General features: G+C 48.6%; 1 protein-coding gene across 1 annotated transcript in view; it reads left to right on the top strand.

Moving 5' to 3' along the window:
* The window catches only part of LOC144670059 (neogenin-like), a 179,589-nt gene that overhangs the window by 143,473 nt on the left and 21,915 nt on the right, over nucleotides 1–14,201 (top strand). The window contains exons 14-20 of the mRNA XM_078532436.1: nucleotides 1,491–1,601; nucleotides 2,797–2,991; nucleotides 6,801–6,896; nucleotides 8,127–8,302; nucleotides 8,647–8,785; nucleotides 10,542–10,649; nucleotides 12,053–12,247. Of these exons, the coding sequence (XP_078388562.1) occupies nucleotides 1,491–1,601; nucleotides 2,797–2,991; nucleotides 6,801–6,896; nucleotides 8,127–8,302; nucleotides 8,647–8,785; nucleotides 10,542–10,649; nucleotides 12,053–12,247 (1,020 nt within the window). The remainder of the gene's footprint in view (nucleotides 1–1,490; nucleotides 1,602–2,796; nucleotides 2,992–6,800; nucleotides 6,897–8,126; nucleotides 8,303–8,646; nucleotides 8,786–10,541; nucleotides 10,650–12,052; nucleotides 12,248–14,201) is intronic.

The raw sequence follows: 14,201 nt of genomic DNA, 5'->3' as shown, positions 1-14,201 counted from the left end.
TACTTTGCACAGGTTAAAGAACAGTGATTCTCAGCTGTGTTCTCTTTTAATGTGTCCAGGAGGGTTTCCCAGTCACTCAGTGGGTTCATCTACAGAATGACGTGAGAGTGACTCACATGGACCAGGAAAGATCTTCTTTCTCCCTCTCACCCCCGCCCAACCACTACCACCATCTGGTCAACTTGGGCAAAGTGATAGGCTGCTGCAATTGTCCCCAATATCCTGGCTTAGGATGGGAAAGATTGAATTCCCAGTTCCGATGGCTATCCACCTGGGAAGCATGGATAGGACAGGGTTCGATCAGACACAACTAAAACACTCACATTAATGTAAAAGTAAAATACTGCAAGTGCTGGAAATCTGAAATAAAAACTGAAAGTTCTGAGAAAACTCAACCGGCCTGGCAGCATCTGGAGAGAAGCTGAATTCTCGAGTCAAATATGAATCTTCTTCAGAATACTTACTGAAGAAGAGTCATATTGGAATCGAAGCATTAATTCTTTCTCTCTCTCCACAGACGCTGCCAGACCAGCTGAGTTTTCTTGAGAACTTGCAGTTTTTATTTGTGATGCTCTCATTGATTGTTTCCGACTGTCAAGACTCACACGTCTATGATGCTGGGCTGGGATTTGGGAGTAAATTAAAATTAAAATAAAACAGACAGGGGAACAGTTATATTTGTAGTTCATTGAGGGCCCCCAGTGGCAGTAATGTGATGCAACAGCACTTCAACAAGCGTGTCCTCATGAAATACACATCTCCGTCTAAACCCATAAATCCGTTTGAGGTGTGGGGGTGGGTTTGGGGATTGGGGTGAATTTGAGATGTTCCGGATGAGTTTTTAAGGTGTGGGTGATTTGGGGTGTGGAGTGCGTTTTGTGTTGGTGTGGGTTTTGGGTCGATTTGAGTTGTATGCAGGATGGATTTGAGGTAAGGGGTAGATTACAGGGGTGGGGTGGGTTTGGGTTGGGTTATGGAGTGGATTCAGGGTGTTTGGGGTGGGTTTGGGGGAGGTGGGATGAAATTGTGGTACAGGATGGATTTGGGGGTGCAGTGTGGGATGGGTTTGGGGTATTTGGGCTGGGTTTATTTGCTGCACATTCTGTTGTGAGCCACATTTGCTATGATGGTTTGATCTGATTTGGGTTTAGATTCCGCTTCCTTCCCTCTGTTCTGCTTTGTTCAGTCTGAAGGACACTGTCAGCCTGAGATGAATACTAAAGTTGTGAGTTTGAGGGTCCACACAACACAAGAGACTGACAATGAAGGCTTTAATGATTTCCCAACTATAGGCCTTTGTAGAAAAAGACAAGTTGTTAAAGTGTTAAACTTCACTGTTAGAGGCTAAGGGTGATTTCTCTAAATGCTAAGCCCCTGTTGCCCTCTGCTGTCTGTGCCTGGGATTGTTGGGGAGGCTGTTTGTGGGTCACTGTGACACAGCCTTAGTGGAACTTGAATACATTCAGTTTTACCTCTGTCTTGTGTTGCAGGGCTGGAGCGAAACACTGAGTACAGCTTCAGAGTCTCTGCCATTACAGTGAATGGCACAGGGCCATCCTCTGACTGGGTGTCTGCTGAAACCTTTGAAAGTGACCTAGATGGTAAGGATCATAATTAAAACAGAATGAACAGTAGTTACCATATCTTTTCGGATGTAAGTCTTCATATCTGTGTATAATATACACTTAAAATACTTAAATCCACCACAACTCCCCATATTCGTTGCATTATCCAGAAGACTAAACTGTGAGGGATAATGGCACTGAGGGCTGGAACATCTCACCATTTCAGGCGATGTCTGGATCAAACACCCCCTGGGCAGGTAGAGCACAGGGTTAGATACAGAGTAAAGCTCCCGCTACACTGTCCCATCAAATACTCAATTTTTTGAAGAAGGTAGTTCAATGAGAAAGAAAAAAGAAAGACTTGCATTTATAGAGCGCTTTTCACAACCACTAGATGTCTCAAAACGCTTTACAGCCAATAGAGTACTTTTGAAGTGTAGTCACTTATAACATAGGAAACGCAGCAGCCAATTTTTGCACAGCAAATTCCCACAAATGCAATAATGACCAGATAATCTGCTTTTTGTGGTGTTGATTGAGGGATAATCTTTGGCCAGGACACTGGGGAGAACTCCCCTGCTTTTCTTCAAAATAATGCCATGGGATCTTTTACAAATACCCAGGCAGGCAAATGGGCCTCTGTTTAATGTCGCATCTGAAAGACTGTACCTCCAACAGTGCAGCATTCCCTCAGTACTGATACTGGGGGGGTGGAGGAGGAGGGCAAACGTACAAGTTCGCGAGTGTACGCAATGAAAACTCCCTGAGGCACAGAGCTGCTGTTAAATGTTAAAACAACATGTCCCCTCATGTGACTCTGTCACATGAGCAGGGACATGTTATTAATGAAATGTTAAAATGTTTATTTAATTTTTAATTGCTGTTGGAAACCTCATCCCGCCCGTGGATGCCTTTTCACCTGCCTGCTTAACTGTAAGGTTGGATGGGCAGTGAAAAATTTAATTCAATTGGTATTATAATGGCCTCAGTCGGCCTGTTGATTGACAGTGTGTGCGCTGCCGACTCTGGTGCGCGCCCGCCAACCAAAATATCACGCGAGTGTGCGATGACATCGGGACGCTCGCCCGATGTCATCGCGCGTCATTTTACGCTTGTTTGAGTTAGGTCCGACGAGTGAAAAATCCTGGCCATATACTTACATCACCAGAAGGTTAGTTCTCTACTGTCTGATTGCTATGTAGTTTTGGGTTAATTGATTTGTGTTTTTCAGAATCCCGGGTCCCAGACAAGCCCAGCTCTCTCCACGTTCGACCTCTGATTAACAACATTGTTGTGAGCTGGACGCCCCCTGAAAACCAGAATATTGTTGTACGAGGTTACGCCATTGGCTATGGCATTGGCAGCCCTCATGCAGAAACCATCCGTGTCGACTATAAACAGCGTTATTATACCATCGAGAACCTGGGTGAGTGACAGGACACAGGGCTGAGAGCATAATCAGGACTGCCCCTGTGTGTGGGGCCAAGGAATCCTCACTGAGACATTCCAGGCGATTACAGAGCACATGTGCGCTTGTTTAATTTGCCTCCAAGTGTGTTAAGCAATGCTGCTGTTTTTATATTTAACGTTGAGTTTGAAGTTGGCACTTTGCTTCATGCCATTGCATGCGAACCAAATCAGTAAATTAGGAGACACATGTTTCTCATCTGGAGCATGTGTTACAGGCAGCAGAGGTAGATTTAGGAATAGGCCACGCCCTGCAAAATGGCTTGTGTCACTGCACTGAATGTGAAGGCACTGCACTGTGCCAGTGATGGGACACGGTGAGGGCGGTGGGAGGGGGTGAGGGCGGAGGGAGAGGGTGAGGGCGGACGGAGGGGGTGAAGGCGGAGGGAGGGGGTGAGGGCAGAGGGAGGGGGTGAGGGCGGAGGGAGGGGGTGAGGGCGGAGGGAGGGGGTGAGGGCGGAGGGAGGGGGTGAGGGCGGAGGGAGGGGGTGAGGGCGGAGGGAGGGGGTGAGGGCGGTGGGAGGGGCTGAGGGCGGTGGGAGGGGGTGCCAACATTGAAAACTCTGCTCCTGAGTGAGGCATGTTAGGAAAGGCAAAAGCACTGGGAATCTGGAAGGTAGAATGTCAAGCTGCAGGAGATTGCAGAGTGACAGTGAGCTCAGGTATGGAAGGGTTTGTAGGCAATGATTAGAAATTTGAAAGCAGTGAGCTCGGAGACCCAGTGAAGGGTGGTGAGGACAGGGGGAATTGATAAGCGTGATGTGGTGTGATACAGTGTGCGGTGTGATAGTGTATGCAGCGTGACAGTGTGTGCGGCGTGACAGTGTACGGCGTGACAGTGTGCGGCGTGACAGTGTGTGCGGCGTGAAAGTGTGCGGCGTGACAGTGTGTGCGGCGTGACAGTGTGTGCGGCGTGACAGTGTGCGCGGCGTGACAGTGTGCGGCCTGACAGTGTGTGCGGCGTGACAGTGTGCGGCGTGACAGTGTGTGCGGCGTGACAGTGTGTGCGGCGTGACAGTGTGCGGCGTGACAGTGTGCGGCGTGACAGTGTGTGCGGCGTGACAGTGTGTGCGGCGTGACAGTGTGTGCGGCGTGACAGTGTGTGCGGCGTGACAGTGTGTGCGGCGTGACAGTGTGCGGCGTGACAGTGTGCGGCGTGACAGTGTGTGCGGCGTGACAGTGTGTGCGGCGTGACAGTGTGTGCGGCGTGACAGTGTGTGCGGCGTGACAGTGTGCGGCGTGACAGTGTGTGCGGCGTTACAGTGTGCGGCGTGACAGTGTGTGCGGCGTGACAGTGTGCGCGGCGTGACAGTGTGTGCGGCGTGACAATGTGCGCGGCGTGACAGTGTGTGCGGCGTGACAGTGTGCGGCGTGACGGTGTGTGTGGCGTGACAGTGTGTGCGGCGTGACAGTGTGTGCGGCGTGACAGTGTGTGCGGCGTGACAGTGTGTGCGGCATGACAGTGTGTGCGGCGTGATACAGTGTGTGCGGCGTGATACAGTGTGTGCGGCGTGATACAGTGTGTGCGGCGTGATAGTGTATGCGGCGTGATACAGTGTGTGCGGCGTGATAGTGTGTACGGCGTGATAGTGTGTGCGGCGTGAAAGTGTGCGGCGTGACAGTGTGTGCGGCGTGACAGTGTGCGCGGCGTGACAGTGTGCGGCGTGACAGTGTGTGCGGCGTGACAGTGTGCGGCGTGACAGTGTGTGCGGCGTGACAGTGTGCGGCGTGACAGTGTGCGGCGTGACAGTGTGTGCGGCGTGACAGTGTGTGCGGCGTGACAGTGTGCGGCGTGACAGTGTGCGGCGTGACAGTGTGTGCGGCGTGACAGTGTGTGCGGCGTGACAGTGTGTGCGGCGTGACAGTGTGTGCGGCGTGACAGTGTGTGCGGCGTGACAGTGTGTGGCGTGACAGTGTGTGCGGCGTGACAGTGTGTGCGGCGTGACAGTGTGCGACGTGACAGTGTGTGCGGCGTGACAGTGTGCGGCGTGATACAGTGTGTGCGGCGTGATACAGTGTGTGCGGCGTGACAGTGTGCGACGTGACAGTGTGTGCGGCGTGATACAGTGTGTGCGGCGTGACAGTGTGCGGCGTGATACAGTGTGTGCGGCGTGACAGTGTGTGCGGCGTGACAGTGTGCGACGTGACAGTGTGTGCGGCGTGACAGTGTGCGGCGTGACAGTGTGTGCGGCGTGACAGTGTGTGCGGCGTGACAGTGTGCGACGTGACAGTGTGCGCGGCGTGACAGTGTGCGCGGCGTGACAATGTGCGCGGCGTGACAGTATGTGCGGCGTGACAGTGTGCGGCGTGACAGTGTGTGCGGCGTGACAGTGTGTGCGGCGTGACAGTGTGTGCGGCGTGACAGTGTGTGCGGCATGACAGTGTGTGCGGCGTGATAGTGTGTGCAGCGTGATAGTGTATGCGGCGTGATACAGTGTGTGCGGCGTGACAGTGTGTGCGGCGTGATAGTGTGTGCGGCGTGATAGTGTGTGCGGCGTGATACAGTGTGCGGCGTGATACAGTGTGCGGCGTGATAATGTGTGTGGCGTGATAGTGTGTGCGGCGTGATAGTGTGTGCGGCGTGATAGTGTGCGGTGTGATACAGTGTGCGGCGTGATAGTGTGTGCGGCGTGATAGTGTGCGGCGTGACAGTGTGCGGCGTGATAGTGTGTGCGGCGTGATAGTGTGCGGCGTGACAGTGTGCGCGGCGTGACAGTGTGCGGCGTGATACAGTGTGCGGCGTGATAGTGTGTGCAGCGTGATAGTGTGTGCGGCGTGATAGTGTGCGGCGTGATAGTGTGTGCGGCGTGATAGTGTGCGGCGTGACAGTGTGCGCGGCGTGACAGTGTGCGGCGTGATACAGTGTGCGGCGTGATACAGTGTGCGGCGTGATACAGTGTGCGGCGTGATACTGTGTGCGGCGTGATAGTGTGCGGCGTGATACACTGTGCGGCGTGATAGTGTGTGCGGCGTGATAGTGTGTGCGGCGTGATACAGTGCGTGCAGCGTGATAGTGTGTGCGGCGTGATACAGTGTGCGGCGTGATACAGTGTGTGCGGCGTGATACAGTGTGTGCGGCGTGATAGTGTGTGCGGTGTGATACAGTGTGCGGCGTGATAGTGTGTGCGGCATGATAGTGTGCGGCGTGATACAGTGTGCGGCGTGGTAAGGTTTGGACCGATTGGAGTTTATTTAAGGAGAAGCTAAACTCCTCTCTGATGATGAAAATGTGATCAAGCACATTGGTGATGATTAATATAAGCAGTGAACCCAGCCACTGGATGTTGTCTCAGAGTAACATACTGGTCAATTAAATCAGTGTAGAACAGCTTTTCTTTGATTTTTCTGTTCTGTGCAGACCATTGAGTAGTTATTGTTTTTCTCAATAAATTCACAGGGTAAGGGTCCCATGGGTGATTTTCCCAAGGATCCATTCTTCATGTGTGAGCCACGAAATTGAGTATCAGGGGGCTATTAAACTGAAAACTGCCACACTCAGTCTGATGGTGCCCTCAGCTCCACTTTTAGGAAGGAGTCATTGGGTAGTGATCAAGAACTGGAGTCCTGAAATTTCTCCGTCCGTTCTGCCTTAATTGATTGTGATTTTAGTATGTCTCCCATCATTGAGATTAGTTCACAAAGCACAGATTGGGATTGAATCTTAGGGTGGGCCTATGTAATTTAGTACAATGCAGAGCGCTACAGTAACAGCGTAGAGAGAGTCGATTGTCACAGATAGCCAGTAATTACTCTGTTCTTTTGTTCTAGAGCCCAACTCACACTATGTGATCACACTTAAAGCATATAACAAGATTGGAGAAGGAATTCCTCTGTATGAGAGCACAGCCACGAGGCCTCTGACCGGTAAGAGGAAAAGGTTACAAATTCACTCTCTGACTTAGAAAAATGCTGCTGTGTTTCTTAGACTGCCTGCAGCTTTACAAAATAACCACCTCATCCTCACCTTGCTACCTGGTTCTAGGTGGAAAAGTGCGAAATTCTGGCAGTGAGTATCTTTGTGACTGCTTCTGGTATCCCAGTAGCTGTTGGCCAAAAGCAGCACCTCCTTACTCTGGGAAAAGGCCCTTTTCTGAAACGTAGAACTCCAGGGTTGTTTTCTGAGTGTGCCCTCTCAGTAGGGAGCCTTGCCCACAGGGATATGTGCTGCGAAATCGCTCCTTGACTTTTGGCATCCATGGATTTCCTGGTGTTCACTAGTAATGGAGGAAAATTCCAGCTGTCACCGACACTCAGAAGATTAATCCCTTATGCCTAATGATTCATGGCCAATTGAGGAACAAGCTACCCTCAGTAAGCAATGGGTTGGATATTGCTTGAGGAAGGAGATGTCATGAGCCCTGGCATTGAATCCAGTGTTTCATCGCAGTTACCTCTACAACATGGCCTGATAAATCAGGGCTAATCTTTGCATCTATTAGTGGCTCAGTTAATACTCTCCCTCCCAGTTGGAGAACTGGTAGGAGTCGGGGAGGGAAGATGTGGAAAGAAATGAGAGTGGGAGAATTGGTGAAAAGAAGGCACGCGAGTCACCAAGCTGGCAAGGAAAGCTTAGACATCACACTCCGAGGGGCAGCTGAATATCAGCTACGGGCAAAGCTTTCCCTTCCTCTCCGTGACACGTTGGGGAAGGTCCATAGGTACCAACTGCCTCATGTTCAACATGTGATTGGCTGGTTGTTGTATTACATGTGAAAGTCCCATTTATATCTGTGTGTGTGTGTGTGTGTGTGTGTGTGTGTGTGTGTGTGTGTGTGTGTGTGTGTGTGGTTTGCCATTCGAATGGTAAATTAAGATAGGGCTGACCTAGTTTCACAAATTAATTCATTTTAAATAGTTAACATATGGAACACTTGCTCTAACCTGGTTTCTCTGTTTCTTTCTCCTCCATTTCATGCCTTCCTGCTGCTTGGATCTCACGGGATCACTCTTTGTGGCTCCTTTCCCCCCTTTTCCATGCATGATTCATTATTTACATTTTTTACAAACATTACTCTTATTTAATTTATCCCTCAGACCCTTTTGACCCTTCCGAAGTTTATATATTTGATCTTTTTAATAATCCATACACTCCAGTACCAGACCCCAGCCCCATGCTGCCCCCGGTCGGAGTCCAGGCCACGGTCCTTACCCACGACACCATCCGGGTCACCTGGGCCGACAGCTCACTGCCTAAGAACCAGAAGATCACCGATGCACGATTCTACACGGTACGCTGGAAAACCAACTACCCTGCCAACACCAAGTACAAGGTGAGCCCTTGTCTGCCTGCCCGGTTACGCACAGAGTCTTTTCCTCAGCAGGTCTGCACGGAACTGTGATATAGTTACAGCCATGTTTCTGCAGCACAACACTAATCACTCACTGGTTATAGGATGAGGGTGGGGGTTGTGGGGAAACAGGGTTTAATTCCCTGCGTTATTTGGGGTGGGGGGGGTGGTGAGGTTAATTCTCTGTGTTGTTAAGGGGGAGTAATTCCCTGTATTATGTACAGGGTGAAGTGTTGTTCTGGTGTATGGTGGGGGTCAGTGAATGATGGATGACTGTAACGCTATAGGCCTGTGGTTGGTACATTGTAAATTTGATTCTCTTTCAGACTGCAGACACCACCACATTGAGTTATATTGTCTCAGGATTGAAACCAAACACACTCTATGAGTTTTCCGTGAAGGTAACAAAGGGTCGAAGGTCAAGTACGTGGAGCATGACAGCACATGGAACTACATTCGAAACAGGTATGGTTCTGGTTCAAAGATTGGAAACAAAATAAATGAATCGATAAAACTCCTCATCCTTTGTTTCCTTCCCCAGCTGGGCTATGGGGCAGTTGGCCATGACTCAGTGTGTAAGGACCGTGTGGCGCTGTAAGGTCCAGGCTCAAACCTGGCTCTGCGCTGAGTCACAGCCACCGTAGTTGGCCTCTGGACCCTTGTTAATCGGCCAGGGTTCCTGCTCATTGATATCCAGTTACCCCAGTTATGGAAGGGATCCTCAACAGTGCTATCAAGCAGCACTTACTTAGCAATAATCTACTGACTGATGCTCAGTTTGGGTTCTGCCAAGGCCACTCAACACCTGACTTCATTACAGCCTTGGTTCAAACTTGGACAAAAGAGCTGAACTCCAGAGGTGAGCTGAGAGTGACTGCCCTTGACATCAAGGCAGCATTTGACCGAGTGTGGCGTCAAGGAGCCCTAGCAAAACTGGAGTCAATGGGAATCGGGGGCAAAACTCACCGCTGGTTGGAGTCATACCTAGCACAATGGAAGATGGTTGTGGTTGTTGGAGGTCAATCATCTCAGTTCCAGGGCATCACTGCAGGAGTTCCTCAGAGTAGTATCCTAGGCCCAACCATCTTCAGCTGCTTCATCAAGACCTTCCTGCCATCATAAAGCCAGATGTGGGGATGTTCGCTGATGATTGCACAATGTTCAGCACCATTTGCGACTCCTCAGATTCTGAAGCAGTCCATGTCCAAATGCAGCAAGACCTGGACAATATTCAGGTTTGGCGAGGCGATGGCGTAGTGGTATTGTTGCTGGACTAGTAATCCCACCGCAGCAGATGGAGGAATTTGAATTCATTAAAAATCTGGAATTAAAAGTCTCATGATGACCATTAAACCATTGTCCATTGTTGTAAAAACCCGTCTGGTTCAGTAATGTCCTTTGGGGAAGGAAATCTGCCATCCTTACATGGTCTGGCCTCGGATGTGACTCCAAACCCACAGTAATGACTCTTAAATGCCCTATGAATAAGGGCAATTAGGGATGGGCAAGAAATGCTGACCTAGCCAGCAATGTCCGCATTCCATGAAAGACCCCTGCCAGTAAGTGTGAGGACTCTACAATCAAACACGTTGCAGAGACTCCAAGCCCAGGCTCACAGATGAAGAAAGACCCTTGCAGATGGGCAATAAATGCCAGCCCAACCAGCAAAGCCCACATCTCATGAATGAATTTAAAAAAAAAGGTCCTGCCTCATTGTTTCACATTTTGTTATGTAACTCATCAAATAAAAGTTGCAGCGTAACTGCCTGGTGATTTAGGATTAGTGACCACGCAGAGGCCCTCTTATTCTCACTCAGCATAACAGAACCTGTAAATCTCCAGGTTTTAAAAATAATTCTGGAGCTGTGGGAAATGCTGGTATGGCTGACATTTATTGCCTGTCCTTAGCTGCAACTGAGAGGTTTGTTTGAAGCCACTTCAAAAGGTAAAGAATCAGCCACATTGGTGTAGGGTTGAAGTCCCATGTAGAGCCAGATGGGTAAGTATGGTATGTTTCACCAGTGACCCAGGTGCCAACCTGACACTTGTGGCCACTTGTTACCACCTCCCTCTTTCCAGGTCTTCTAAAACTGATCTCAAATTCACACATTACCATGATGGGATTGGAAATCACGATCTCTGAATTATTAGTCCAGTAACATAACCACTCCAACAACACACCCCTCAAATACCAAGTTTAATTTCTCACTCTTTCTTTCAGTGCCGACGTCTCCTCCCAAGGATCTGACAGTGGTGAGCAAGGAAGGAAAACCAAGGACCATTATTGTGAACTGGCAGCCACCATCAGAGGCCAATGGAAAAATAACAGGTATAGAGACTTGGAATCACCCCCAGTGCCAGACCCTTGGAGCCTGCGTGGGCACTGGAGACAGTGGCACCACAGGGAGTGGGGTCGGCGGGGGGGAGGCAATGGGAGGGCAGCACTCAGCGGGTAGTGGACCCGATGCTCAGTCACACATCACAGAACTGCCCCGTTGCCAAAAATATTTGTCCGCAGGGAAAATTTAAAAATAAAATGGTGGAGGATTATGATGGAATTTCACCCATTGCCTCCGAGCATTTAGATCGTGGCCGGTGGTGTTTGTAGGGCAGGTCAGGCAGATTGGGACCTTAGCCTCCCCCTACGGCACAGCCCCATATAAACCTGACTCTGATGTCACCCGACCGGTAATATCACACAGCTGACTTTGTGCTTGCACAGTCATGTTTCCATTTTGAAATGCCAACTTGCATTTCATATAGAAATGAAGTTTTGCCAGTGTTTCACAGTGCCATAAGGGAAAGGAGTGGACACTGAGCCAAAGAAGTTGGTGGCCAAAAGCTGGATTCAGGAGATGGATTTTAAGGAGAGGAGGGAGATGGAAGGGTGGGAATTCTAGAGTGTGGAGCCTCGGTGGCTGAAAGCACCACCGTCAATGGTAAAGTGAAGGGGTTAGCAATGTACAGTTGATGACTGGAGAATCCCAGGATGTTTATAGGACTGGAGGAGATGAGAGACCATGAATGAATATTTTAAATTTTGAGGCGTTGCTGGACCATGAATCAATGTAGGTCAAGCACGCACAGGGGTGCTGAATGGTTCTTGGTGCAAACTGGCATATGGGAGCAGAGTTTTAGATAAGTTGAAGCTTATGGAGGATGGAATGCTGGAGAGCATTGGTTTGGTCAAGTCTGGTGGAAGATGATTTCAGTAGCAGGTTGGCTGAGGTAGGGGTGAAGGTGGAAGTATGATGGGGCGGATATGAGGTTGGAAGCTCAGTGCAGTATCATAGAAATGCAAACAGTTTGATTCAGCTTGCAACAGTGGTCAAGAAGTGGGATGGGAAGAGTGGCAAGAACATGTAATTTGTGGTGGGGATGGAGGATGGTGGCTCTATGTTTAGCTAAGGAAATCAGAGCTCATTAAAGACTGGATATCAGTCTCACACTTGTAAAATTATTGACTGTTTGACATTGCATCTGCCCCGCAAAATAAACAGGACAGATTCCACAGCACGGGAACAAGGTTAAGTATATTAAATAGGTGGAGAGTGAAGTAACAGAAGTGAGTGAAGAAGGCACTTGGTGTCCAGCTCATCCATCGCTATTATGGAATATCCATTGGGTGTATGAGGGAGACAGGTTGTTCAGAGAGAGAGTAAAGTTTGAGATTATAAAGTTTATTTCATGTCTCTGTGTATTTCTTCCTCCTCCCCTCTTTTCTCCATGTAGGATACATCATATATTACAGCACAGATATCAATGCAGAAATCCATGACTGGGTGATAGAGCCGGTGGTTGGAGACAGACTGACCCACCAGATCCAAGATCTCACGCTTGACACCACTTATTACTTCAAAATTCAAGCGCGTAATTCCAAAGGCATGGGCCCCTTGTCTGACTTCGTCCAGTTCCGCACACCCAAAGGTAAGGGTTGACTCTTGAGCTTTTCTATCATGAGTGAGGTTCCACATGGGAGTCCCTCAGTAAGAGAGGCTGCATTCTCTTAGAGATACTGAGTGATTCAGTAACCTCAAGGAGAAAGGATTTCTGTAAAATTCTGCAGAGTTTTATGTTTGCTGTAACTCTGATTCCTACCATTCCCCCACCACCCACACTCTGCACTGCCCAAACAGCTGGACCCTGAGAAATGGGATATGTATTTCTTCATCACTCCCCCTCACACTCAGACTCTTCAAAGAAGGGATATTATTCCTGCCCCTTTACTGACATCAGCCAGCCCTCTCACTGCTATTAGAATTGGGACAGAGTGTTGGAAGTGCAGTAAGTTTGTGGCCCGTTATCCCTCCAGTGTGGCCAGCACCAAGTGTGGCCAGTGTGGTCAGTGCAGCCAGTGTCCTCAGGCCAATGCCTGTGCACATTTAACAGTGGAGGAGGTGCCTGGCAGAGAAGGGCAGTCAGTTTCGGTGCTGCCATCTGAACTGCACTTGTGTTAAGGTTATACTGTATTGTAAAGAGGCTTGAGAGCAAGGGGGAAATGCAGAATGCCAAGGTTGGGAATAAATAATTTATTAAAAGCACAAAAGTTTGTCTGTGAAGTATTAATGTCAATGTTAAAGATGTTTAGTGATCATGACTTTGTGTATGAAGATGGTGGGGGTTGGAGACCGCTGTGTATATTTCTGGAAATAGGCGTTTAAGTTTAGATCTCTAAAATGGGACAGTGCATTCTGTGTTATAAATACTGTGACAGCTTTTGTTATGTGCCCACAGGAATCTGTAGCTTGGAGTTTGTGGTGGGTTGGGTGGATGCAAATAATGAGTTGTCTTGCAATGTTTAATACTTGTCTCAATCAAATTTCTGTATCGCTTTTGCTGTGACTAAACTTCACTGGGTTGAGATGGGTGAGAGGGGTAGTAGTCATCGCTACTCCATTTATGCAGAGAGTAGCTGAGCAAGAGGTTTAGTGCTCATCACTCTGTCTGTCTTGTCATTTTGAAATGGAAGTGACACTTCTGAACGGTGCCTGTAGCTGTGCATGTGGCCAAACTTCTCTATGCCTCAGCCAGTGACCATCCATGTTTTTTGCTGCTTTGATGTGTTTGTGTCTGGTTCAAATTTTGATTAACCTCGTCTTTCTCTTGTTGGATTGATTGCTTTTGATGTTCTCTCTTGTATCCCTGATCTGTTAGCTGAGTCATCAGACAAAATGGCTAATGACCAAGGTAACTGCACCCAGCCTTGTTCATTCTGGTTCATCCCTGTGCTTGTTGGTAGTTTATCACTTGCTCATCATTTGCTGTTTCCTGCCATTTAACCCTTTGATCTCTTTTGGCCTTCAGTTTTACGAGTGACGTTAGCAGTTCCAAGTTTAATTCCCCACAGCATCACATGTCTCTCTCTCTGCAGCTATCTACGAGGTCCTGAGTACAGTTGGGCCAACGCAGCGTGCTGGTCAAAGTCAAACCACTTTCCCAGAGGGGAGAGGAGAAAACTCAGAGGATGAATAATTCAACACATTCCTAAAAAAGACAAGATGGAAAGAGGATCAGATTCTTTTTTTTATATGTATAGGGGAAAAGAGCATTTAATTTTTCACTTTACATGTGAAGTGTCTTCATCCTCACTTAAGCTATATCAGCAGCTCACAGTTTAGTAAGAGCTGTATATACATATATATATTTGGATTGAATAAGTGCATATCTAGTTTAGTCAAAATATGTTGTTTATGTTTTTTGAAGGCATATTCTTTGCAAATTCCTTCCCTTCCCTCCTTAAAGTGTAGATTTCTGGCTGGGATAGAAGTCCATGGACATCAGATCCCTTCCATTACTTCACCCAATTGGCAAGCTTTGGATCTAGCCAGTGAGGGTCAACCAAAGTGAACAAATACAATCCTGTGGAAGGGTTCCCTCTCCA

Source organism: Cetorhinus maximus, chromosome 30 (genome assembly GCF_964194155.1).
Source record: "Cetorhinus maximus chromosome 30, sCetMax3.hap1.1, whole genome shotgun sequence".
Lineage (NCBI taxonomy): Eukaryota > Metazoa > Chordata > Chondrichthyes > Lamniformes > Cetorhinidae > Cetorhinus > Cetorhinus maximus.
The sequence above is the reverse complement of the archived record's forward strand: the minus strand, read 5'-3'. Positions and strand labels throughout refer to the sequence as shown.